Raw genomic sequence first — 26,110 nt, 5'->3', positions numbered from 1 at the left:
GGGATCGCAGAGGTTCACAGGGATCCCAGAGGCTCACAGGGATCGCAGGGGCTCACAGGGATCGCAGGAATTCACAGGGATCACAGGGGTTCACAGGGATTGCAGGAATTCACAGGGATCACAGGGGTTCACAGGGATTGCAGGGGTTGGGTTACCACATGGAGGAAGCTGAAACCAAGTTCCAGTTTTAGATGTCCTCGAAGCCTAAGAAACCAAACCTGTCCCCAGGACACACGGCTTTATCAATCATGCCACCTCTGCGAACACCCCCACCTGCAAGCAGAGCCAGCACCTGGCCTGCGCTGGCTCAGGGGACCTCTGTCCAGCGAGCCCGAGGATACTACAGATCACACCTCTGACGGCTGTATCCATTCCTCTCAGTTTTTGGCACAGGTTAGGCCCTGTGTGACTCCGGAATGGAGTACTTATCTCCAGAATTTTGTTTTTGTTTTTGTTTTTTCGAGGTAGGGTCTCACTCTAGCCCAGGCTGACCTGGGATCCACTATGGAGTCTCAGGGTGGCCTTGAACTCACGGTGATCCTCCTAACTCTGCCTCCCTAGTGATGGAATTAAAGGCATGCGACACCACACCTTTAAAAGGATATTGTGAAACAGACTGAGCACAACAATGAAAATAAATGAAGGGGTGAGTGGGAGCAGGAGACAACCATGTTAAAAAAACAGCTTCACATAAGAATATGCTGATTGGGCTGGAGAGATGGCTTAGCGGTTAAGCGCTTGCCTGTGAAGCCTGAGGACCCCGGTTTGAGGCTCGGTTCTCCAGGTCCCACATTGGCCAGATGCCAAAAGGGGGCATACACATCTCGAGTTCGTTTGCAGAGGCTGGAAGCCCTGGCGCGCCCATTCTCTCTCTCTCCCTCTATCTGTCTTTCTCTCTGTGTCTGTCGCTCTCAAATAAATTAATTAATTAATTAACAAAAGAAAAAAAGAATTTGCTGATTGCCCAGCCTTTAATCCCAGCATTTGGGAGGTAGAAGTATGAGGATTACGGAGAGTTCAAGGCCACCCTGAGACTACATAGTAGATCCCAGGTCAGCCTGGGCTAGAGTGAAACCCTATCTCCTATCTCAAAAACAAGCAAACAACCAAAAAATTGCTGATTATGATCAATTATGTGAAGAATACATATTTACAAAATTAACCAAAATCACTGGATGGAGAAAAGAATAATAATAATAATAAATTTATCCATTTTCTTCTATAATCAGCAGGATTCAAACCAAAGGAAATCTTTGAAGATAGGCATGATTGTCAATTGTCAATGTTTTAAAATATAAGATCTCTGTACTTAAAACTTCTGAGCTCTAGAACTGAAAGTCCATATGTATGAAGATTACTTTATGAATAACACAAATGGAAAGAACCAGTTTGTTTATATTGAAGGAAGATAATACAAATGTGGCAGACAATCACATCAGACCACAAACACTGAATTACATTCAGAGGGCAAAATGAGTTACTTTATTTTATTTTATGTTTTTACTTCTAGTCCACAGAAACATGGAAACAACAAAGACACACATAAAATGAATGTTTTAAGGTATTATGAAGACAAAGACAAATTTGAGGTGGCTTTTAAAACCAAGACAATTATCTGTCTAAAATAGATTTTGTGGGCTGCAGAGATGGCTTAGTGGTTAAGGCATTTGCCTGTAAAGCCAAAGGATCCCAGTTCGATTCTCCAGGACCCACGTAAGCCAGATGCACAAGGGGGCACATGTGTCTGGAGTTCATTTGCAGTGGCTGGATGCCCTGGCATGCCCATTCTCTCTCAATCTCTCTCAAATAAATAAATAAAATAAAATACATTTAAAATAGTTTTTGTTTTTGAGGTAGGGACTCCTCACTCTAGCCCAGATGGACCTGGAACTCACTCTGTAGTCCCCGACTAGCCTTGAACTCACAGTGGCCTTTCCCACCTCAGCCTTCGTGCTGGGCTTTAAGGCGTGTGCCACCTTGCTCAGCCTAAAATAGTTTTTATGTTTGTTAGCAAGTTCATGATGCAAGCACCCACTGGAGATATTTTCCTGAGGTACTTTCAGTGATTGGAGTAATTGTAGCTTAACTTAGATCCTTCTCAAGTTGAAAAGACAAATGACTGCTGAATTCAGACTCTTGTATTTCCCCAGGATTAAACTATAGGAGTTATAGGAAATATAAAATATACTTGATGGGATCTGGAATCAGCCAAGAAACATGCCCCCAGGTGGGTGTTTGAAGGAATTTCGGGAAGGATTACCTGGGGGTAGGAGGCCCTCCCCAGAGGGAGCAGCACCTTCTTGTTTGTGGCCCGGAGGTAAAGAGTTTGGGGGTGGGGGGCATTGCTGCCTGCAGGGCCTGTCTCCACTGCCACTACTTACTTCTGGTACTGCCATCCTTCCCTGACATCACACTTCAGATTTTTTAGCCTTCCCATAAGAACTTAAGACCAGTGACGTTCCAGGACTTTTCTAGGCCTTCAGCTCCAGATTGGGAGTGCTGAGGCATCTGGCTTCTTGCAAGGAGGAGCTCCCAGGTTCTCGGAGTCTCCAATGTGAAGACAGTCGCCGGGGGACGACTCAGTGCCCTACTGTGCATGCTATTTTAGTAAATCCCTTTAGAAACTACAAAACAGGTTCTATTCCTCTAGAGAACTCTCTCACAGGTAGTAATCTTGCAAGCCTTTTGCTTTTCTTAGCTATCTTCCATGGAGGGACAGGCCCCCGTGGGATAATCCACGTGGAATGTGGAACCAGACTTCAGAACTCTCTAGCCCAGTATGTAGGTTCCAAGGCTAAAACTTTAGGGCCAAACCTATGCAACAAACACTGGATATTTTCCAGGAGTATTTGTCTAATTTTATCCCATGAAAACACAACATAATTATTCTTCAAGGATGAAATTAAGTATAGAAATATGGATTTTGTTTTGTAGGTATGGTCTCACTAGCCCAGGATGACCTAGAATTCACTATGTAGTCTCAGGATGGTCTTGAACTCACAGCAATCCTCCTACCTCTACCTTCCAAGTGTCTGGGATTAAAGGCATGCACTACCATACCTGGCTGAAACATGGCATTTTTAGAATTATTGACAAGTTCCATAGTTATAGACAATAAACCATGATAATCCCCCCAACTTTCTCCTTCACAATTCAATTCTCTAAATACATTTTTTATCTAGCTGGAAATATAACCTAAGATCTACTATTGAAACACTGACAAAAAGTACTGACCTTTTGTCTAAGACAGGAAGTTGTCATGTGATTTATTTTGAGTTAATTGTGTACTGCCATTATTAAAGGTTATCAAAACTATTTCTAGCTAAAACACTGAAAATGACAAGTATTTAAAAATGCATAGAAAAAAATCTCTGCAGTAAAATGTTATATACCACATAAAGTTTTAGAAGTGATACTTTATTTCAAAGCTATATATATATATATCATTAAATGTGTTAAAGAATATTGTATGCAGTATGTATGGTTTAGTAATAACAACCTAAAAGTCAATTGCCACTGAATCCAAGAATTACTCTACTAATTCAAGAAAAAGAGCTATTTAAAAAAAAATTTATTTATTTATTTATTTGAGAGCGACAGACACAGAGAGAAAGACAGATAGAGGGAGAGAGAGAGAATGGGCGCGCCAGGGCTTCCAGCCTCTGCAAACGAACTCCAGACGCGTGCGCCCCCTTGTGCATCTGGCTAACGTGGGACCTGGGGAAGCGAGCCTCGAACCGGGGTCCTTAGGCTTCACAGGCAAGCGCTTAACCGCTAAGCCATCTCTCCAGCCCAAAAAGAGCTATTTTATAGAGAATGTTACATCCCTAAGATAGTCAACATGACTTTTTCACTGTGGATTCAGTAAGAAAGGTTACTCACCAGTTTTGAATTGTTAGGGAATCATTCTACATATAGGGCATTGGAATGTAGAGATGTGGAGGATGTTAGAAACTTATTTGGCAGGATTTTTTAATAGATCACCCTAAGACAAACGTGCACGCTTATGTGACAGACTAGTTTGAAAATCATGTTTAAGTAGCAAAAATGCAACTTACCCATAGACATTTGTTCCCCACAGGATACAGTGTAGCACGTAATAGAGGAAGACGGCACTCAAGAATATGGCCACAAGATACGCTCTCATGGCTGGCCTGCCTGAAACACAAGGGGGCCAAAGAGAAGACGAGGTGGTTACGTGATGCATTCCCACCGTGGCTCTGAGAGGAGCATTAGTAAAGAAACGCACGAAGGGGGTGCAGAAGGGAAGAACACAGGCTGCAACTTGGAAAATGCTCACTGCATGTTCAGAAAGAATATTTTTAGAAGTTACCCACTTCGCAATTAATCAACGCTTGATGCTTGTTTCAATCAACAGGTGATTCCATGGTGTCAATGCTAGGGTCTTCACCAGACATTGACATTTCGGAGACATTAAAGAATATCCGCTTTTGAGCCAGCTCAATAAAAAGTGACTATGTGGGGCTGGGGGGATGGCTCAGCGGTTAAAGGCACTTGTTTGCAAAGCCTGCTGGTCTGGGTTCATTTCCGCAGCGCCCATGTAAAGCCAGATGTACAAAATGGGGCATACCTGCAGTGGTGGGGGGTCCTGGCACACCCATACTCTCAATCTCTCTCACACACGCTCTCTCTCCTTGCAGATAAATGAAATAGTTTTAAAGTGATTGTGTGCCTGAAGACATGAGTAAGCATTTCATTTCCCAATGCCCAAAATGACTTTAAAATTATACAATTTTAGAGTCCTTGTCTACTTTTGAAAAATGGAAGAAAAAAAACACACTACCAAAATACATCATACATCCTCAGTGTTCATACGCTTTTCAGTGTACGTATTTTCAACACCCAAGCACAGGTATAGTCAGCACTGTTTGCTTTTGCAACGAATTGATGGTGTTATATATCTGCAGACAGAAAATGTGTATAATCTTCTTTAGAATGAAAAATGTATAGAATACAGAATACAGATTTTAAACTTCTAAAACATATTTGTTTGAACTCCCATCTTTGCTTCCAAATCAGAAATTATAAACTCCTACTTTAACATATAATGAAATACAAACAACAAACTCAATATATGGCTCTGAATTCAAGCGCTTATCTCAGTGCCTTTGACTTTACAAGCTATAGCATCTCCTTGCCTCTCTTCTCAAGTTCCTAGCTCATCTAAACAACTGCATAGATCATTCCTTTCCTTTCTTATCCAGGCAAGGCGGTAAAGAAAGTGTGAACATGTTGACATCTCCAAATTACATAAAACTGCCTTCATTTTACTAGAAAATAAGTAGAAATATCAAGCCACTCCTTTGCCTTTATAAATAGAACGTACTAGATAATGTTGAAGTTTTGTTTTTCTTGATAGCACGGGGTCATCCTAACATAATATCATAATTATGCTTGGCTTCTCTATGCTGAGGCCCTCTGATACTAATGGTAATAAGGGGCGATCTGATAAGCAGCCCTAAGCTGAGGCAACTGTCTGAAGGCCATTGCTTGTCAGTCCTTTCTTACAGTCAGCTACTGCTCTGTGCAGCCTCTTCCCCCACATTGTAATAAGTTAGAAATGAAGGCAGTGTAGAGAGAAAGCAAGCCAATAAGTTAAAAAGCTTCAGGAAAACTGGACATGGTGGCACATGCCTTTAGTCCCACACTCGCGAGGCAGAGGTAGGAAAATCACCATGAGTTCAAGGCCACCCTGACACTACATAGTGAATTCCAGGTCAGCCTGGGCTAGAGTGAAACCTAACCTCAAAAAAAAAAAAAAAAAAAAAAAGCTGGAGGGATGGCTTAGTGGTTAAGGCGTTTGCCTGCAAAGCCAAAGGACCCAGGTTTGATTCCCCAGGACCCATATTAGCCAGATGCACAAGGGACCTGGTGTGCCCATTCTCTCTCTCTCTCTCTCAAATAAATAAATAAAATAAATAAATAAATAAAATTGTAAAAAGGCTTCAGTAAAGATTTATCATTCACTCTGCTTATCTATCTCTGAAAATAAAAGCTTTCAGCAATTCATGTATTATTCCATAGAGCATGGAGGTAGAGGTAGGTAAGAATCTTGTTACTGTTTTCTTGTTTCTCATTCACTAGTATGTGGCTTAACTGAAAACAAAGATGTGACTGTCTTTTTCCCTTCAAAAGCAAAATAAACCCACTTCTGAAGAGCCTCTGCAAGCAGCACCTGAAAAACAAGTTGAGGAAGCTCAGGCACTTGCTAGTTATTTCGTGATCCACTCAAAGCTTTGACGCACAAGGCGCGAAGCAGTCCAGGGCCAAGCAGGATATCCAGGTGACAAATAGGCAGGGTTCCTCAGCTTGCTGGCAGGAACAAGCTTCCACAAATAAATGAGCTATTTAATGAGAAATCTATAAATGGAATGAACATTTTGCTTTGAGCAAAAGCATTCAAAGGAAAACCAGTCAGAGTGTACCATAAGATAGGTAAGTCTGAAAAGACATACAGGTCTGGAATAGCGCTTCCATTACCAAAACAAACAGGTTTTTAAGATTCTGACATTAAACATGACTGCTGCCATATCCAGGTGTGTAGATGCCCCTCATGCCAGGTTGTTACAAAGCAATTTTTCTCGAAAGTGTGGGTCAAGGGCAGTGATCAAGGACTCATTCACAGACAGCAAACACTCACTTCTCAGTGCATGAAGAATTTCCATATGCCAAAGGAATCTAAAAACTGGCAGCAGTCTTTCCTTCCTCATCAGTAACGAAAGTACATATTATTTGCGTTAACTTCAAAGTTCACAAAAAGACCCTGTAAGTACATCTTGCATGCAAGGCTAACGGGAAGGCAGCTAAATGGGTGTAGAGATGTGATCCTCTTCATGAACGAGACGAGTGAAAGTTTCCAAAACTAAGCCGTCTCCAGTCACACAATTTCAAGGAGACAGAAAATACATTGACAGTTTGGCCATTCCTTAAGAGTTCTTTTCCTGTCATCTCAAGATAAAAGGCCTGAAGGGAACCCAGCAAAGAAAATTCTAATCTCAAACTTCCTTCTGGTGCTCCACTGGCTAGAGTTTTCGATGGGAAAGGCAGACAGCAGTGTAGGTTTGTAAGGCAGCGTTCAAGGGGTAGAACCAGTCTCCAGGATAGAATGTGGGGAGGGGTCGTATAAACAGGGTCCCCCTACTAAGCCCTGACAGGTATCCTCCAATGGCATTCCTAAAGCACATCATAGTCTAAGACTCACCACTCTAGGTTACACTACAGAACCATGAAGGCAGAGAAACAAATGAATGGCTTGGCTGAACAGAGACCATCACAGATGCTACAGTAAGCACCCCGGCAAGCTCTCCGGTCGTCTTTTTTTTTTTTTTTAATTTTTATTTATTTATTTATTTATTTGAGAGCAACAGACACAGAGAGAAAGACAGAGAGAGGGAGAGAGAGAGAATGGGCGCGCCAGGGCTTCCAGCCTCTGCAAACGAACTCCAGGTGCGTGCGCCCCCCTGTGCATCTGGCTAACGTGGGACCTGGGGAACCGAGCCTCGAACCGGGGTCCTTAGGCTTCACAGGCAAGCGCTTAACCGCTAAGCCATCTCTCCAGCCCTCTCCGGTCGCCTTATTCCTCAGTGTCTGCCACAGCAAAAACGCTAGGTAGAGATGGTTACTGAGTACAATTACAGATCCCCGAACTCAATGCTTTTATTACCTTTCTACTACAAAGGCGCACCATATGCATTCCATGATGATGATGACGTGAACCACTGGGAAGGACGAGGGCTTGACTGGTGCCAAAAGCATCTGGGAAATGCTTCGGATGTATTATGCCAGGTCACCCTCGTCCTCGCCCTCGCCAGGCGAGCGCAGCAACGATCCTGCTTACTTTAGAGATGAGGAAACGGAAGGCCAGAGAGGAGCAGCAAGTTTCCAGAGCTGACAACGAGCAGAAGCAGGACTCGAATCCGCATCTCTCAGGCCAGAGTCCTGTCCACACTAACTCCTGCGCTGGCAAGCCTTCACGATTGAGCAGTTCTGTCCTTTACACACCAGACTAAACTGCAGGACATTTCTCTAGGTGTCAACTCCTGGTTTTGAAGCAGTATCAATTCAACATTAACTATCAAAAGAGAGAGTAAGTTGAGCCGGGCGTGGTGGCGCACGCCTTTAATCCCAGCACTCGGGAGGCAGAGGTAAAAGGATCGCCGTGAGTTCGAGGCCAGCCTGAGACTACATAGTGAATTCTAGGTCAGCCTGAGCTAGAGTAAGACCCTATCTCAAAAACCAAAAATAAATAAATAAATAAATAATAAATAAATAAAAGAGAGAGAGAAACTTTATGGTCTTCTTGACAGGAATTTTCTTGAAATACAACTCTTATTATTCCCATCCTTATTTCTTCCAACCTGCTCTGCCTAAATATGAGTATTGTTCATAATAAACGAAGCAAAGCCTACAGAACAACATTTGGAAAGTGACCACATGTATATTTTCAAACCCTCCCAATGCTTTCTCAAACCAAAAGGATCTGGCTTGTAGAAACAGCTAAAAAAGCCAAAACAACAACAACAACAACAAGAAGCCACGTTCAGCAATACTTCTGAAACACTGCTCTACTTACCCACCAAGTACAACAGCCCCGTAGGCATCTCGGCCAATGTCATGCGGTACCACGTTAAGAGTCGGCCGTGGCGCCCTCTCGCTCGGCGCTGGGCGTTCACAGACCCCCGGCTGCCTGGCTTTCTCTGGCCCCAGTTTCCTCTTGGCCTGCCTCCAGGTGCTTCCTACTGCCTGTGTGCTCAGCAATTGCAAGCTCTGGGGGCTGATCTCAGTTCCAGAACAGGAGTCTGCAGAGCCCAGGGCTAGAAGTTCAATAGTTTGGTCAAGATCCTGCAGTTCCCACTCCCCCACCAAAGCTGGGTTCCCAATAATGGGTTCTTACAGTAACTCACAGCTCAACTGCCTGCATTCCTGCCTCGCAGGTGCCTAAGAGGCTAGGCAGCAACATTTCCAATGCTCTTAATCAACCAAGGCCTATGAACCAAGTCCCTATCTGCTCGGTGACAAGACCTCCTCATGTTTCCTGCTTGCTCAGCTACAGATGGCATAATGTTTTTGTCCTAGGCCTCCTCACACAGCCAGCATGAGACTGATAATCCTCATAAAGTATGTTCTTGAGCAAGTTAGAAAAGAACACCCCACCCCCACTGGCTCCACACAGCCTGGTGAGCACCTGCTAATATCGATTAATGACCACAGCAGCGTTTCCCCTCCACCAGGGGTCCTTCCTCATGGCTCACCTGCACACTGAGATGTGCTGACACCTGTGTCCACTCAGCCCTCCCACAGGCCTTCGTCCATTCGGGACTCCGCAGGGCTGTGGCTCACACAGGCACATACTCAGTACCCTCTGAGAGGTGGCCAGCAAATCCCACATACTACCTCCCTTCCTCTTTTTATTTGTTGTTCAGTTTCTGCCTGGGTTCTGCAATCCTGTACCCATGTGAAGAAACTTACACAACAGCTGTAGCCAATGACTGATGTCTCAGGCCTGCCCCCCAGGGCCCCCATGCCTAAGCCTCCTGACCTAGCTACCAACCCAGACTGGCACAACACAACACCCCCACCGTGACAGACCAAAATGGCTCAAGTGATCAACTCACAAGCCTCTTTTTAAGTATGGCCCTTATTAGAAACCGGATGGCCCCAAAGTGTAAGGGTGGCCTCTTTGATACACAAAGCACTTGCCCTGGCTGCAGTTACTGTGTAAACAACAGCGCAGGGTTTGAGGGGGACTTATTTATGTATTTAATGCGTGTGTGTGTGTGTGATGTGTATGGAGACCAGAGGAAAATGTCCTTACTCTGCCGCTCAGCCCTGTACGTTCTTCAGATGGAATCTCTGTGAACACAGAGCTGGGGATTTGGGGAGACTCAGTGATTCTCCTGTCTTTGCTCCCCTGAGAACTAGGGTTACAGCTGTGTGTGGCCGCACCCTGGTGTTTATGCTGGTGCTGGGGAATGAACTCAGTTTCAGAACCTCTCAGGCCTCTTGTGGCAAGCCTCTTACCCACTGAGCCTTCTCCCTAGCCCAACGGCACCGTGTACTAAGGGCTTGGCAAATGGCAAGCACAGTACGAAGCACTTTTCCATGCAATAACTGAAGGGTATTGTCAACTTCACCAGAGCTGTTTAAGGCCCAAAGCAGAAGTTCATAATTCCAACTGTCAGTGTGATTTCAAAGCCCACATTTTAAAATCACATATTATAAACTATCATTGCTGCCTTTTTAACTAACAACAGTATAAATTAATGTGTTCACTTAATAATACATTTTAAAAATAAAATGAAGGACTAGGGGTGCAACTCAGTGGGAGAACATGTGCTTAGCATGAATGAGACCCTACATTCAATTCAGAGCACCAGGTAAATAAACAAAGGCACGACACACACATTAAACGCATGCATTTATTAAAATGCACTTAGAAGCACTGTAATATGAAAAATGTGAAAACCTGAAAAGCTTTGTTGCACAGAAATGCATTTTAAGGAACTGATGGTATTTCTTTGCTAGAAACATCTGAATTTTCAATAGGCCATAATTAAATAATAATAGCACATGCAAACTAAAGATGCAATATAACATCAAAAAAAGTTTTAATTTAAATCTGAAGTTATAAGCTACTTCTACGTGATTGAAAAATTAAGGGGAAAAAAAACTGCTAACATTACTGAATGAACGAATAGAAAATTGCAGCTTGATCTCTACCCTCCTCTGAAAAATGGCCACGCACAGTTTCAAGACACTGGACAACTAAGTGCATGTTTCTGGCCAACTTCCAAAGGCACAGCCAGTTTCTTTCTGTCTGGCAGAAAAGGAACATCTTGGACAATTACCTTTCTTTGCCTCCTGTCCATCACTTGTCCATGTACTCATTTGCAGCTACACACACGCCCTTCTCTTTCAGTCTGGGGGGAAATGGGGTGCTTTGCCTGGACGTTTCATCCTGCGCACACGCAGACAGTCCTTTTCATCTAGTTGTATGTGAGCTCTCGCTGCCAAGACAGACGACCCACTCCTCCCCCTCCAAAAGGGGATGTGCTTGTGGCCAAGAATAGGAAAAGGAGGAAAATGATTTTTCAGCAGAATCTTGATTTTTTTTTAATAGCTCAGCTGGACAGCACTAAAACCGTTCAGCTAACAGAAAGTATACTAGGTGCTAAAACGGGCAGAAGTTCCTGTTTGTGAGATTTCTCACTCGAGACTCAGCCTCATTGCAAATACATACAGGAAGCTTCTATGGGGATTTACTCTCCTGTTTAATCACATTGCTCTCAGACACCCACTTCTCTTAGAGAAACTTTCCTCTTTCCTTCCTTCCCTCTCTCTCTCTCTCTCTCTGTCTCTCCTTTTGAGATAGGGTCTTGTGTAGCCCAGGGTGGCCTCAACTTACTAACGTGCAGAGGCGAGTCTCCTCCCGAGGCTCCCACCACAGTGCTGGGATGGCAGGCATGGCTCACTGCTCCCTGCCTGCTTTCTTAAATTAACATTCTACTGGGAAAATAGCCCAAAGAAGTAGGAGATATCCTAACAGGTAAGTATCATACATCAAAACTAGCTTTCATTATGATAGAAAATTTCATTTCATTATGATAGAAATTTTATGCAACAAAACCTATCACTTTCAAGTGTACAATGTGAGGAGTTCTGGAAAAATGATGGAAACTGAATTATTCCCATCAGACTCAACATTTCCTTTGTTCTTCTTTGCAGGCAATGTATTGTCCCTCCTTTCTGGTCTGAGGTAACCTGGTGATGTCATTGTAAGTTTTTTTTTGCTGAGGTAGGGTCTTGCTCTAGCCCAGACTGACCTGAAATTCACTAGGTAGTTTCAGGCTGGCCTCAAACATACAGCAATTATCCTACCTCAGCCTTCTGAGAGCTATGAATAAAGGCATGTGTCACCAAGCTTGGCACCATTATTATAGTTTGACTATTTCTAAAAGTTCATATAAATGCAAGCATATAGGATATACCTAGCTATAAGGCTTCTTTTAGTTCATGCTTATAAAAGAAAAAAAAAGTTTAATGTTGCTAAATGTACCAGGAATTCGTTTCTTTTTTTACATAATTTTTATTTATTTATTTGAGAGCAACCGGGAGAGAGAGAGAGAGAGAGAGAGAGAGAGAGAGAGAGAGAGAGAGAGAAAATGGGCATGCCAGGGCTTCCAGCCACTGCAAATGAACTCCAGATGCATGTGCCCCCTTGTGCATCTGGCTAACATGGGTCCTGGGGAATCGAACCTTGAACCAAGGTCCTTAGGCTTCACAGGCAAGCGCTTAACCGCTAAGCCATCTCTCCAGCACCATTTCTTTTTTATGGCTACTTAATATTTCACTGTAATTTTTAATTAAATATTTTAAATTCAATAATTATTGTAATTATTAATTTCCTAGACAGAAGACATGGATTTATTTGCAGCTTTCTGGTTATTATAAATAAACTGCAATGAACATTCTAACAGAACTCTTTGGATGGAAATATTTGCATGGATGATATAGGTACATTTAACTTTATATGGAACCCTTGTATTGCATTCTGGTGCCTACTTTTAAACATACTTGCTTCACTCTTTCAGGTAAAAATAGAACAGGTTTAAAACTGTTCAAATTGTTGGTGCTGATGAATAGGACAAGTCATTGACTAATGCTGGGAAGATGGCTGGGTCAATGCCGTGCTTGTCACGCAAGCATGGGAACCTTTGTTTGAAAGCCCAGGATGCACACACAAAGCCAGGGATGGTAACACATACACTGAATACTAGCACTAGGGAGACAGGGATAGGACATCAACCACCGACTTCCACATGCTCACATATGTATATGCAGGTGCACACATATAACACATATAAACACACACACACATCACTGACCAACTAAGAATCTCACATTTGGGCTGGAGAGATGGCTTAATGGTTAAGCGCCTGCCTATGAAGCCTAAGGACCCCAGTTCGAGGCTCAATTCCCCAGGACCCACGTTAGCCAGATGCACAAGGGGGCGCACACGTCTGGAGTTCATTTGCAGTGGCTGGAGGCCCTGGCGCACTCATTCTCTTTCTCTCTCTATCTGCCTCTTTCTCTCTCCGTCACTCTCAAATAAATAAAAATAGACAAAAAAAAATTTAAAAAGGATCTCACATTTATTAATACTGATAATTCACTGAATGTGTACATATACACATACATAATATACAAGTCGCCACGGATATGGAGAATAGAGCCCAGTCTGTTACTAGAGTTAAGTCAAACTGACTCAAAATTTATTTTTATTATCTGTTTTGAAAAGTAAAGCAAAAATGTTTCAGACCCCTGGTGTTCAAAGTATGGGATCCAGGGAGTCATTAGAAAGGTGGTGAAATTGTCCTCTCAGCCTCTCTCTGATCCTCTGAGTCAGTGTGCCCTTTCTCCAGATACCCAGGAGATCAGTGGATTTGAAAAGTGCTGTGGGAGGTCAGGAGAGAGAAACAAGATCCCATGGAAAGGATCTGATCTGTGCGTCACTGAAACTTTAAAAAAAAATTTTATATATACAGGTTATACACTTTTATCCCCTTGTGCCAACTCCTGTTACCCTGGAGGCCTTCTCAGTGGGATTACAGCAATCACCTTGGAGTCATGAAATCCTTACAAAGACCCTATAGGCCAGTGGGGGACCAGGCCTCAGGGCATTCCTATCCACTCTGTGGCTCTTACAATTTTTCTGCCCCCTCTTCTGCAATGTTCCCTGAGCCAAGCCAGGCCTGTTGGCAGTCTGATTTAGTACTAAGCTCTCTTTGTAACCTCTGGATTTCTGTTTTTATAGGTTCTGATTAATCTTCATGTCTGTCACCATCACCCTGGGGCTGGTTGTCAGGCTAGCAGTAAGAGCAGTGTTCACCACGTCACCTCCTCTGCAAGTTCTCCTGGGCCCTGGCAGATGTGGTAGAGGTAGCATGTCTCACGGTGGGCAGTCAGACATCTTCTTGTCTTATGGATCTGCGTTCTCCTCCGTTTTCTCTACCATAACAACAGGACCTTGCTCGCAGCTGAACTTAAGCTAGTTTGTCCCTTCCCAGGCAGCCACCTCTGAATGATGACCAGCCCTGATGTGCAACTTCCCCACTAGACCAATTCACAATCGAATCTATAGTTTTTGAAGAGAAGCAGAATTTCACTCCAACTCTCATGCCATAGCTTTTAATTTGTTAGGGCTTCATCCTTCAAAGTGGCTGGTAAATAGGAATTTTCTCTGAAGAAACAAAGGAAGTATTCTTTGAAGGCAAGAGGCTTGAGGAAAAATTTTTCCTCATCCCACCAGGGGATGTTTGTGGTTTACTTCTATATTACTGGATACTGTTCTTTCTATGTAATTTCTACTCTTATCTTCTATCTAGGGCCATAATGACATTACTGGAATTCTGAAAAGGAAACCCAGAAGAGCTCGCTCTTCATACTATCCCTATATGATACACAATTCTCCATCTCATGCTGCTTCACATAGGTGCATTAGGTACGTTTAAACCAAAAGAGTAGGCCATCCGACACACACCTTTAATTCCAGCACTTGGGAGGCGGACATAGGAGGACTGCTTGTGTTTGAGGCCAGCCTGGAACTACAAAGTGAGTTCCAGGTCAGCCTGGGCTAGAGTGAGAGGGTTACCATGAAAACCAACAAATGAACAACCAAAAAAAAGTGCCAAAAGAATCCCATCAAATATTTACACTAGCATTCTCAGTTACTGCTATTAGTCACTTGGACCCAAGAATTACAGGTCTTAAACTAGAAACGAGACAAGTGTTCAAGACATTTAAACAGATAAAGTTTCACGTGTAAAGTTTCAGAAGAAGGAGCCAAGACTGGGGGAGGGGAGGAGGGAGGATTTCAGGGTAATTTTGCCAGTAAATTCCAGATTAGTTGCAGAGTGTTTTTAATGGATTCCCAACCAGCATAGCTCTGATCTCATCATGGGGACTTATTCAACAGCTAAACAAATCAGTGAAGGAAATAATTAAGATTCCTGAACACATGATCATGTGGGTGGTGGTATGTGTGTCGGTGAACACGCATGTGCACATGGGGACGGAAGCCAGAGGACAACCTTGGGTGATGTTGCAGTCAGGTTCACATCGCTGGCAGAAATCACCCAACCAAGAACAGCTTTGGGGAAAGGAAAAAATTTTAAAAAGGATTTATTTTGGCTTACAGACTCGGGGCGTGTGTGGGGTGGGGGGAGCTGTATGATGGCAGGGGAAAATGGATGGCTTGAGTAGAGGGTGAATATCACTTCCTGACCAACGTCAGGTAGACTACAGCAACAAGAGAGTGTGCCAAACACTGGCAAGGGGAAACTGGCTATAACACCCATAAGCCCCCCCCCCAAAACAATACACTCCCTCCAGGAGGCATTTATTCCCAACTCTCCATCAGCTGAGAACCTAGCACTCAGAACACCTAAGTTTATGGGGGACACCTGAATCAAACCACCACATTCTGCCCCTGGCCCCATAAAATGATAACCATCCATGATATAAAATGGAATGCATTCAGTCCATCTTTGAAAGTCCCCATGGTTTTTATCAATCCTAATGGTGTTCAATCATTCCCATAGTCTAAGATCTTTTTAAAATATTATTTATTTGACACAGAGAAAGAGAGAGAATGGGTGTGCCAGGGCTTCCAGCCACTGCAAACAAACTGCAGATTCATGCACTATCACCTTGTGCATCTGCCTTACGTAGGTTCTGGGGAATCGAACCTGGGTCCTTTTGTTTTTCTGGCAAGAGCCTTAACCATTAAGCCATCCCTCCAGCCCAGTCCAAGCTCTTTTAACTGATCCACAATGCCAAAAAAAAAAAAAAAAAAAAAAAATCCATCCCCCAAAACCCATAACGGCACAGAATCAACACTCAGAGTACAAAATTTAGCACTTGGCATAGCAAGGAAATATTAAACCAATACAAGATTTAAAACAATCAGGGCAAATATCAAACTCTGTAGTTCCAAGTCCAGCAACTCTAGCCAGTGACAAATGTCCAAGTCTGATAATTCCAACCAGCAACCAGTCTCTGGAGTTTCAAATCTACCCTTCCAGTTAAGCTACTCAAAGTCCTGGAAAACTTCATCTGGGACAGGTAGCTCTCCTTAGCAGCCATCTAGGTTCCCAGCATCTCCGCTGGGTCTTCACTGCAACCCATGGTCCATCTTCATGGGCTCCATTAGGTCTCCATGCAGGCATTCAGCAAACCTGCTTCACACTGCCCATGGCTAGTTCCAAAACACAAGACTATGTAGCAAATTTAATGACCCTCTCTTTCCTGCATTTCTTATACTCCATAATACCAGGTGGGATGTCAATTTGTTAATCTGGGGGAATAAAGCACACTTTGGAGAACAGGACTCTCCTTCAGCATTCAGGCCCCTTCAGAGGACTGCATTCTTTCTGTTGTCTCAATGCAGGTCAGCTGGCCCAATCACAATGGCTGTAATCTTTCATACAATTGCAGCTGAACGGGCAACAGTTTAGGCCCAAAGATTTCATTTCTGTGCCATGTCCCTCTGCTCACACTAGTCAATTTCTATGCAATACAACCCTGCACAAATTCTCAGGACACGGGCATAACAGCAAGCTTCTCACACAAACTGCTTCTAGCCCAGTCCAAAGCTCTTTCTCACCCTCATAAGGAAAACCTCATGGCCCATAGTTCTTGCTGCATTCAGGTCTTTAAACTCTGACCAGTATAGTCCACCAAGCTGTACTTAACAGCACTGCAAGGCAACTCTTAGGCCAAGGTTTCAAATCTTTCCACATTCCTCTTGAAAATCAGCTCCAAAAGGCCAAAGCCACACAGTCAGGTGTCTAGCTGCAAATGACACCCCACTCTCAGTACCAACTTTACTGCTGTAGTCAGCTTTACACTGCTGGCAGAAATCAACCAACCAAGAGCAGCTTTTGCAGGGGGGAAAAAAGGGCGAGATTTATTTTGGCTTATAGACTTGAAGGGAAGCTCCACGATGGCAGGGGGAAACAATGGCATGAGCAGAGGGTGGACAACAGGAACAGGAGAGTGTGCCAAACACTGGCAAGGGGAAACTGGCTATAATACCCATAAGCCTGCCCCCTATACTATACTGCCTCCAGAAGGCGTTAATCCCCAAATCTCCATCAGCTGGGAACCTAGCATTCAGAACACCTAAGTTTATGGGGGAACCCCTGAATCAAACCACCACAGGTGTCATTCCTTGGGAATGCTTTTATACCTTTATTCACTATGTAGTCTCAGGGTGACCTTGAACTCAATGGCAATCCTCCTATTTCTGCCTCCAGAGTGCTGGGATTAAAGGTGCGTACCACCACACCTGGCTGCTTTATACCTTTTTAAGGGTAGGAAACTCTTTGGCCTGGAGCTCACCAATTAGGTTACACTGGCTGACCAGGGATCTACCTGTTGCTGCACTGGGATTAGAAACACATGCCAACACGTGGGGCATGTTTACATGCACTGTGGGGATGAAACTCAGGTCCTCACATTTGCAAAGTTAAGTACGTATTGAACCCCTATAAAGTGTAGGTGTTGAATTCCAGGACCACTTCCTGCTGACAAAGCAACCAGGTTCTCATGCTTCTTCTTTCTCTGTACTTCTGGGTCTCCTGACTTAACCTCTGCCCATCTAAACTCAGGAGCTCTCAGGCCGTTATCTTAATCCTATTGCCTCAACCCACAATCTCATTTCTTCTTCAGCCACTCACAACGATCTCTAATCTTCTCCTTAAAGCCAGCTTACATGCTATACCTGGCATAAAATTCTCGAAGGGTCATTCTCCTCTCCACTCGTCCCCACAGCCAACCCTTCACGGGCTCCCCACTATCTGCCAAAGGCTCATAAAACAACTCAGCCCAGAAGTTAAGACTTCTAGAATTCCATTTTACTCATCTTCTTTTCTTCACGCAAGTGCCTCTTTGTAAGCAGCAGCATAATTGGTGAGACTGCTTGCCTGGGGCAGCGCCTTAGAAAATTTGAGTCTCAGCCCCTCCTGTGATGAGTCAAATGACCCTGGGGATTTGCTTTAATGTCTTTATGTCTCAATTTCCTCTGTGAAGTGAGGACTAATGATACAACCTCATAGAGCTACTCTAAGTAGTAAATATAATTTAAGTATCTGGCACATGTTAAGGACTCTTCTAATCTTATTTTATTTTTTTTAAACTGGTGAGATATTAGTTGGCCTGAGATTTTTTTAATAAAAAAATTACCTTAAAATTAAAAAAAAAAAACCCACAGGAAAATATCTTATAGAACTCATAACACAGTGCTAATAGTAGCCTCAAGAATTAAATTTCAGAGTTGGAGTGATAGCTCAGTGGTTAAGGTGCTTGCCTGCGAAGCATAAGGACCCAGGTTCGATTACCCAGGTCCCACATAAGCTAGATGCACAAGGTAGCACATGTATCTGGAGTTCGTGTGCAGTGGCTTGAGGCCCAACTGTGCCCATACTCTCTCTATTTGCCTCTGTCTCCCTTTCTGTCTCTAATAAATACATAAATAAAATATTTTTAAAAAATTAAATTTCAGGGCTGGGGAGATGGCTTAGCAGTTAAGGCATTTGGGTGCAAAGCCCAAGGATCCTGGCTCAATTCCCTAGGATCCATGTAAGCCAGATGCACGAGGGGGCACATGTGACTGGAGTTTGTTTGTAGTGGCTAGAGACCCTGGGCATAGTGGTGCTCTCCTTTAATCCCAACACTTGGGAAGCAGAGGTAGGAGGATCACTGTGAGTTTCAGGCTACCCTGAGACTACATAGTGAATTCCAGGACAGCATAAGCTAAAGTGAGACCCTACCTAGAAAAGGCAAAAATAAAAATAAATAAATAGGGCTGCAGAAATGGCTTAGTGGTTAAGGTGTTTGACTGCGAAGTCAAAGGACCCAAGTTCGATTCGCCAGGACCCACATGAACCAGATGCACAAGGGGCACATGCATCTGGGGTTCATTTGCAGTGGCTAGAGGCCCTGCCCATTCTCTCTCTGTCTGTCTCTCTCTTCTCTGTCTCTGCTTGCAAGTAAATGAATAAAATTTAATAAATAAATAAATAGGGCTGGGGAAATGGCTTAGCGGTTAAGCGCTTTCCTGTGAAGCCTAAGGACCCCGGTTAGAGGCTCGATTCCCCAGGACCCATGTTAGCCAGATGCACAAGTGGGCGCATGTGTCTAGAGTCCGTTTGAAGTGGCTGGAGGCCCAGCACGCCCATTCTCTCTATCTATCTATCTATCTATCTATCTATCTATCTATCTATCTATCTATCTGCCTTTCTCTGTGTCTGCTGCTCTGAAATAAATAAATAAAAATAAATAAAAAAATTTAAACAAATATTTTTTTAATTTAGGGTATTTCCATTACCATAATAGCTATTATTTCTGCACATTAATTTTGACATTTGCAAGGTCTCATGACAAAAAGGCTTCCTTACTCATCTGCTTATGAATATAGAATAAAAGGCACTCAAAGTAGCAGTAATTCTCTGCCCAATTCACTTTAGAACGAGATCCTATCTCTGCTAGGGAAACCACACCTTTTTAAGCTTTTTATAATAAAATTACATGAACACTAAGAGGTAATAAAAGCCAGTTAACAAATCCAGATTTGTAACCAACATTTCAGAGTTTCCTTCTTCCATCCTTCCTCTCTTTTTAAAAATAGGGTCTTATGTGGCAAACCGGGCCCCAAACTTGCTATGTAGCAGAGGCTGGCCTTGAACTCCCAGTCTCCCTGCCTCCATTTTCCCAAGTGCTAGGTTTACAGGAATGTACCACCACTCTTGGGTTCAAATTTGTACTGAAGAAATAAAATCAAAAACTACAAATCATCTGATTTGGCTAATAAAGTTTCACCTTAGAGTAAGATTGCCTATCACTTGAAAGAGTCAGCTCTTATGCCCTAGGCTTGGAAGCAAATACTGTGCAACTCAGCAATTCTAGCAAGGTCAGGATGTGGCTGGAATATCTCTTAAATGGAGGCAGAGGAAAGCCCGGTGACGCACACAAGAAAGCGAGGTACACTAATGTGACTGAACTCTACTAAGTGTTCAGAGGCAGAACTCTTCATAGTATCAGAATCACCCACTGTGAGAGGCACTGTTGATGTCCCTACCACACATCTGTAGGTGGGAAGCTCAAACCCTATGCCCGAGAACAGCTGCACCGTCAGTGGAGGAGCCAGGGCCTGAGTCCCCACATGCCTGAACGCACGCCCTTCGTCATGATTCGGCATCTCAACGTACCTCCTTCCCTTGATGCCAGAAAGCCTAAAGACAGGCAGGAAAGAAGCTCCACAACTCACCAAGATGATTATAGCTCAGAATCCATTAAAGTAAGTGGTTACTCACAGTAAGAAACCTAGAGATCTCACGCTAGCCTCCCGGCTAGGTTTGTGGTAGTCAAGAGTTCAAATCCGGTGGCCCAGGTCTACCCTGGGAGGAGAGGACCTTGAAGCCATCTTTGAGCGATCTCAGTGTGAATGAACAAAAACTCAAGAAGTTCTCAAAGATTCCATTCTAAAACCACGGTGAATGTCCAATTTTCCAGTATGCTAAGTCAGTGTGTCCTTCCCAACAAGAGCCGAGGGCACCACGTTTGCTGGTCCAATCACCATTCATTCTCTGATGAGCCCTAACGAATCAGGAGGATGACAGGGACGCACGGGCGAGGCATGCCGCCAAGTCTGGAAGGCCCTTTTGTTGTAGAACTTGGTCAGACTAAAGGTAGCAAGTGTGAAATGTGTGCATGAGGTTCCAGGAAGGGTCAGCAGAACGGTTCTACAAATTTCGTCAGGCTCGTGGGATGAAATTACTATTAATACTTGTATTTAAAGACAAATACAGAATTAATTACATTGAGAAAACAATGCTCAGAAAGAGCAAGTCTCTCACCTAGGGCTTGTTAACAATCACATTTCTACAATATCTGTGATGCATGTAACGTCCTACTTAAAACTTCAGAGTTTTCTTACAGCTCACTTCCATGCTGGCTGAGAATAGCCCCAAAGAAAGCCTGTTCTGATGGGGAATAAAAATACCAGTAACTTTTGTAGCTTGACAGGGGGATGTTGCACACGGACTGGACTAAATGTCAGAGGCCTTCTGGCCACCTGTAAAAGTAATAAGAGGACAACTGTCAAGCAGCTGTGACATAGGGGGACTCTGAACATCACTACTTGAAACTGAACATTTCACATTAAACTGACTTCGAAGGAATCAGAGAGGGAGGTGTTTCCCTTACTCACCTCCACTTGTAGGAATCTGTTCTCCCGAGGGCCCCTCCTTTCCCGAAGATTAAGAATGCGGAGAAGAGGGATGGGGGTGCAGAACTTGAATCCTCAGGAAGCTGTCTGCTGAGCTGTTAAGGCTTCACTGCCAGAAATAACCCAACATGGAAGATCTTGCTGCTTCTTCACTTGCAAGGACTGAAATGAAACAGAAATAGCATGTTTAATAGAAGGGCTAAACCACCCTGTTAAAAATTAGTAAGAGCCTGGCGTGGTGGCGCACGTCTTTAATCCCAGCACTTGGGAGGCAGAGGTAGGGGGATCACCTTGCGTTCAAGGCCGCCCTGAGACTCCATAGTGAATTCTAGGTCAGCCTGAGCTAGAGTGAGACCCTACCTCCAAAACAACAACAACAACAACAAAAATAGTAAGAATATTGGTTTAGTAAACTCATTTATGAATTCCTAAAAACGGATGATGAAATTACCAGACATAAAACCAAAACATAATACACACGTGCATCAAAAACTCCAAACAGTCAAATCAGCAGAGCCCATATTCCACGGCTGTTGTTCGTTGACTGGATTTCAGAGGACCCAGCTCAGCCTCCTTGAAAAGCAACCTATGCGGCTCAATGAATCCAAAGCAAGCTGCTAATGAAAGACCTATCTGTCTTACTTTTTGGGTTCTCTCCACACACATAGCTTTGCTGCAGAGGAGAGAGAAGGAGCTATGACTCTCGACCTTGACTGGAAGGAAGGGGAGAGGGGTGGTGAGACCAGGAAGAGGTTGAGAAGAATAAAAACACAGACATAAATGGAAGTAAGGAGAAAAACAGCATGGGCAGATTACAAGAGGAAGTGTCAACATAGTGTGAGCCACTTCCTGAGATAGCAAAACAATTGAAAAAAATTCTTAACTTGCTCCTTGTACACCTTTCTTCAACAAAGTTCATTCTCATGCAGAATCTAACAAAAAACTGAACACTCTCCTCAATGAATAAAAAGACTTTTGCATGGAGAGATAGAAGGATCTATTTTTATCCTTCTATAGATATATATCCCAACACCATTTGCTGAACAGGCTGTCTTTTCTCCAATGAGTATTTTTGGCATTTTTATCGAATATCAGGTGGCTATAGCTACCTGGACTTACATCTGGGTCCTCTATTCCGTTCCATTGATCTACATGTCTGCTTTTGTGCCAGTACCACACTGTTTTTGTTACTATGGCTCTGTAGTATAGGTTAAAATCAGGTATGGTGATACTACCAGCCTTATTTTTGTTGCTCAGTATTATTTTAAATTTTCGAGGTTTTTTGTGATTCCAAATGAATCTTTGGATTGTTTTTTTCTATTGCCATGAAGAATGCCTTTGGAATTTTGATGGGGATTGCATTAAATGTGTAGATTGCTTTGGGTAAGATTGCCATTTTCACAATATTGATTCTTCCAATCCAGGAACAAGGGTGTTTTTCCACTTTCTAGTGTCTTCTGCAATTTCTCACTTGAGTGTTTGAAAGTTCTCATTGTAAAGGTTCTTTATTTCCTTGGTTAGGTTTATTCCAAGGTACTTTATTTTTTTTAATGCAATTGTGAATGGGAGTGATCCTCTAATTTTATCCTCTGTGTGTTTGTTGTTAGCATATATGAAGCATGCACAAGAATTAAGTCCAAGTGGATTAAAGACCTTAACATCAGACCAGAAACTCTAAAACTGCTAGAGGAAAAAGTAGGGGAAACCCTTCAACATATTGGTCTTGGCAAAAACTTTCTGAATACAACCCCAATTGCTCAGGCAATAAAACCAGATTAATTACTGGGACCTCATGAAATTACAAAGATTTTGCACTGCAAAGGACACTGTGAATAAAACAAAAAGGCAACCTACAGAATGGGAAAAAATCTTCGCCAAATATACATCCGATAGAGGATTAATATCTAGGATATACAAAGAACTTAAAAAGTTAACTAATAAGGAATCAAACAAGCCAATCAAAAAATGGGCTATGGAGCTAAATAGAGTTCTCAAAGGAAGAAATCTGAATGGCATATAAGCATCTAAAAAAATGTTCTATGTCACTAGTCATCAGGGAAATGCAGATTAAAACTACATTGAAATTCCATCTCACTCCTGTCAGATTGGCCACCATCATGAAAACAAATGATCATAAATGTTGGAGGGGATGTGGAAAAAGAGGAACCCGTGGGAATGCAATCTGGTCCAGCCATTTGTGGAAATCAGTGTGGAGGTTCCTAAAACAGCTAAAGATTGATCTACCTTATGACCCAGCTATAGCACTCCTAGGCATATATCCTAAGGACTCACTTCATTTCCTTAGAAGTACGTGCCTCAACCATGTTTATTGCTGCTCAATTTATAATAGCTGGGAAATGGAACCAGCCTAGATGTCCCTCAACTGATGAGTGGATAATGAAGATGTGGCACATTTATACAATGGAGTTCTATTCAGTGGTAAAGAAAAATGAAGTTATGAAATTTGCAGGAAAATGGATGGATCTGGAAAGGATTATACTAAGTGAGGTAACCGAGGCCCAGAAAGCCAAGCGCCACATGTTCTTCTTCATATGTGGATCCTAGCTACAGATGATTGGGCTTCTGCGTGAGAAGGAAAAAAACCTCAGTAGCAGAGGCCAGTAAGTTAAAAAGGAGATATAAAGGGAAGAGAAAGGAAGGGAGGAGGGTACTTAATAGGTTGGTATTATATATATGTAAGTGGAATGATTGAGATGGAGAGGGGATATGATGGAAAATGGAATTTCAAAGTGGAAATTGGGGGGTAGGGTATTACCATGGGATATTTTTTATAATCATGGAAAATGTTAATAAAAATTGAGAAAAAAAATTAAAAATAACAAAAAGCCTTATTATTTTTTGTATGCTCTCTCTGTGAATAAAAATATTTGTATTGTTTTAAAAGTAGCTTAGGAAACAAATATACAAACACAAATCCAACAAAAACTGGCCACTCTTACTTTGGAAGCTAGTTATGATGTCTAGTATCTTCCAGAGGCAAATAATTATGCTTATAATAAAAATCACATAGCAACACAGGAAGATAGATTCAATCAAGAATATATTAGAAGTTGAGGACTGAAGAGAGGGTGATGATGGTAAAATGCTTGCCACACAAGCACGAGGACCCGGATTTAGATGCCCAGCACCTAGGCATACACCTGGCACAGTGGCCACACGCCTACGTCCAAAAGCTAGGGGGCCGGTCAGGAGCATCCCCAGGAATTGCTGGCTATCTAACCTACCTAAATCTGTGAGCTTCTGGTATAGTAACCCTAAAACTAAGGTCCAGAGAGTGATTAAGGACAACACCTGATACTGACCTCTGGTCTCCACATCACACGCATCCACCCACAAACATGTGTACTCACGTGCACTCAAACACACATACACACTCATGCACGCTCTATACATATACAAACATACTAAGTTGGGTACACTGATTGTTTATGAGATGTATGCGTGTGTAGCAAATGCTGAGAAGTATTACAGAAAAGAAAATCCATGGACTTTCTGAGACGAAAACTATGGGGAATTTTGTTTTTCTTAAAGTACATATACTTTAAAATTTTTACAGAAGGGGCTGGAGAGATGGCTTAGCGGTTAAGCGCTTGCCTGTGAAGCCTAAGGACCCCAGTTCGAGGCTCGGTTCCCCAGGTCCCACGTTAGCCAGATGCACAAGGGGGCGCACGCATCTGGAGTTCGTTTGCAGTGGCTCTCTCTCCCTCTATCTGTCTTTCTCTCTGTCACTCTCAAATAAATAAATAAATAAATAAAATAGAAAAAAAATTTTACAGAAGGAAAGCTGCTCCTTTTATGTATTTTATATACACTTCTCTCTTAAAGTACTAAAATTTAGAAATTAGCAGGAAGGTAAAATGGTACTTTTTAACCAATACTTTTATAAAAGGTCTTCACTATGATACAGAATCCTGAACCTAACGAAACTATAAATCATGATAAATTTGTGCACCAAAATTAATATCCCTGAAGGTATACAAAGTTCCATTCTAGGTTCCTGACACTTTCTACCCACTGTGTAGTAACATGCACTTAGAAGACAGTGTCTAGGTCTGCACTTTGGGAATCACTGGCTCTTATTCATTTACTATCAAAAGCATAGGCAGGGCTGGAGAGAGATGATGTAGTTGTTCAGGCACTTGCCTGCGAAGCCTAAGCACATAGGTCTGACTCCCCAGAACCTACATAAGCCAGATGCAGATGGTGGCGTATGCATCTGGAGTTCTTTGAAGTGGCTAGAGGCCCTGACATGCCCATACTCTCTCTCTCTCTCTCTCTCTCTAGTAAATAAATAACAATTTTTTAAAAGTGTAGGCAGTGGCGTTAGAACCAGCTAGCAGCTCGATGGAAAGGCAGGAAATCGGGCCCCACCTCAGTCCTGCTGAATCAGAACTGGCATCTATCTTACTAATGTGACTGGAGTAAAAGGGCAACCAACCAATTTAAAGCTGGAAAGGGTCTCTGTGACTTTTAGCCTGAACAGATCAGTAAAGAAACGTTTACAACATCACACCAGAAACAGTTGGGAGGGAGGTGGAGACACATACACCCAGAGAAGCCTAAATCGGGGAAGAACAAGACAGCTCAGAATTTCCTACAATTTAAGCTACACCGAGATAATAGCCCATTTCACTACTGGATAGCAATTCGCTAGCTACTAAAGACATTCTGCTCATATCCTACTTGGCAGGGCTTTGTAGGGCAACGCTTAACAATGGTAAATGTCCATTGGCATCAGCCAAGCATCTTGGTAAGATGCCAATTCTGATTCAGCAGGTCTGA

The 26,110-nt window shown here is 42.9% G+C and overlaps 1 protein-coding gene across 2 annotated transcripts in view; it reads right to left on the bottom strand.

Moving 5' to 3' along the window:
* St3gal6 (ST3 beta-galactoside alpha-2,3-sialyltransferase 6) overlaps positions 1-26,110 on the bottom strand; it is a 64,308-nt gene that overhangs the window by 18,014 nt on the left and 20,184 nt on the right. The window contains exons 2-3 of one of the 2 annotated variants that reach the window (XM_045148237.1): positions 21,290-21,469; positions 4,059-4,158 (exon numbers count right to left, since the gene is read on the bottom strand). In XM_045148237.1, coding sequence (XP_045004172.1) covers positions 4,059-4,147 — 89 coding nt within the window. In that variant the 5' untranslated portion in view covers positions 4,148-4,158; positions 21,290-21,469. The remainder of the gene's footprint in view (positions 1-4,058; positions 4,159-21,289; positions 21,470-26,110) is intronic. The other variant, XM_004663322.2, reaches the window with a different exon arrangement.

Source organism: Jaculus jaculus, chromosome 4 (assembly GCF_020740685.1).
Source record: "Jaculus jaculus isolate mJacJac1 chromosome 4, mJacJac1.mat.Y.cur, whole genome shotgun sequence".
Lineage (NCBI taxonomy): Eukaryota > Metazoa > Chordata > Mammalia > Rodentia > Dipodidae > Jaculus > Jaculus jaculus.
The sequence above is the reverse complement of the archived record's forward strand: the minus strand, read 5'-3'. Positions and strand labels throughout refer to the sequence as shown.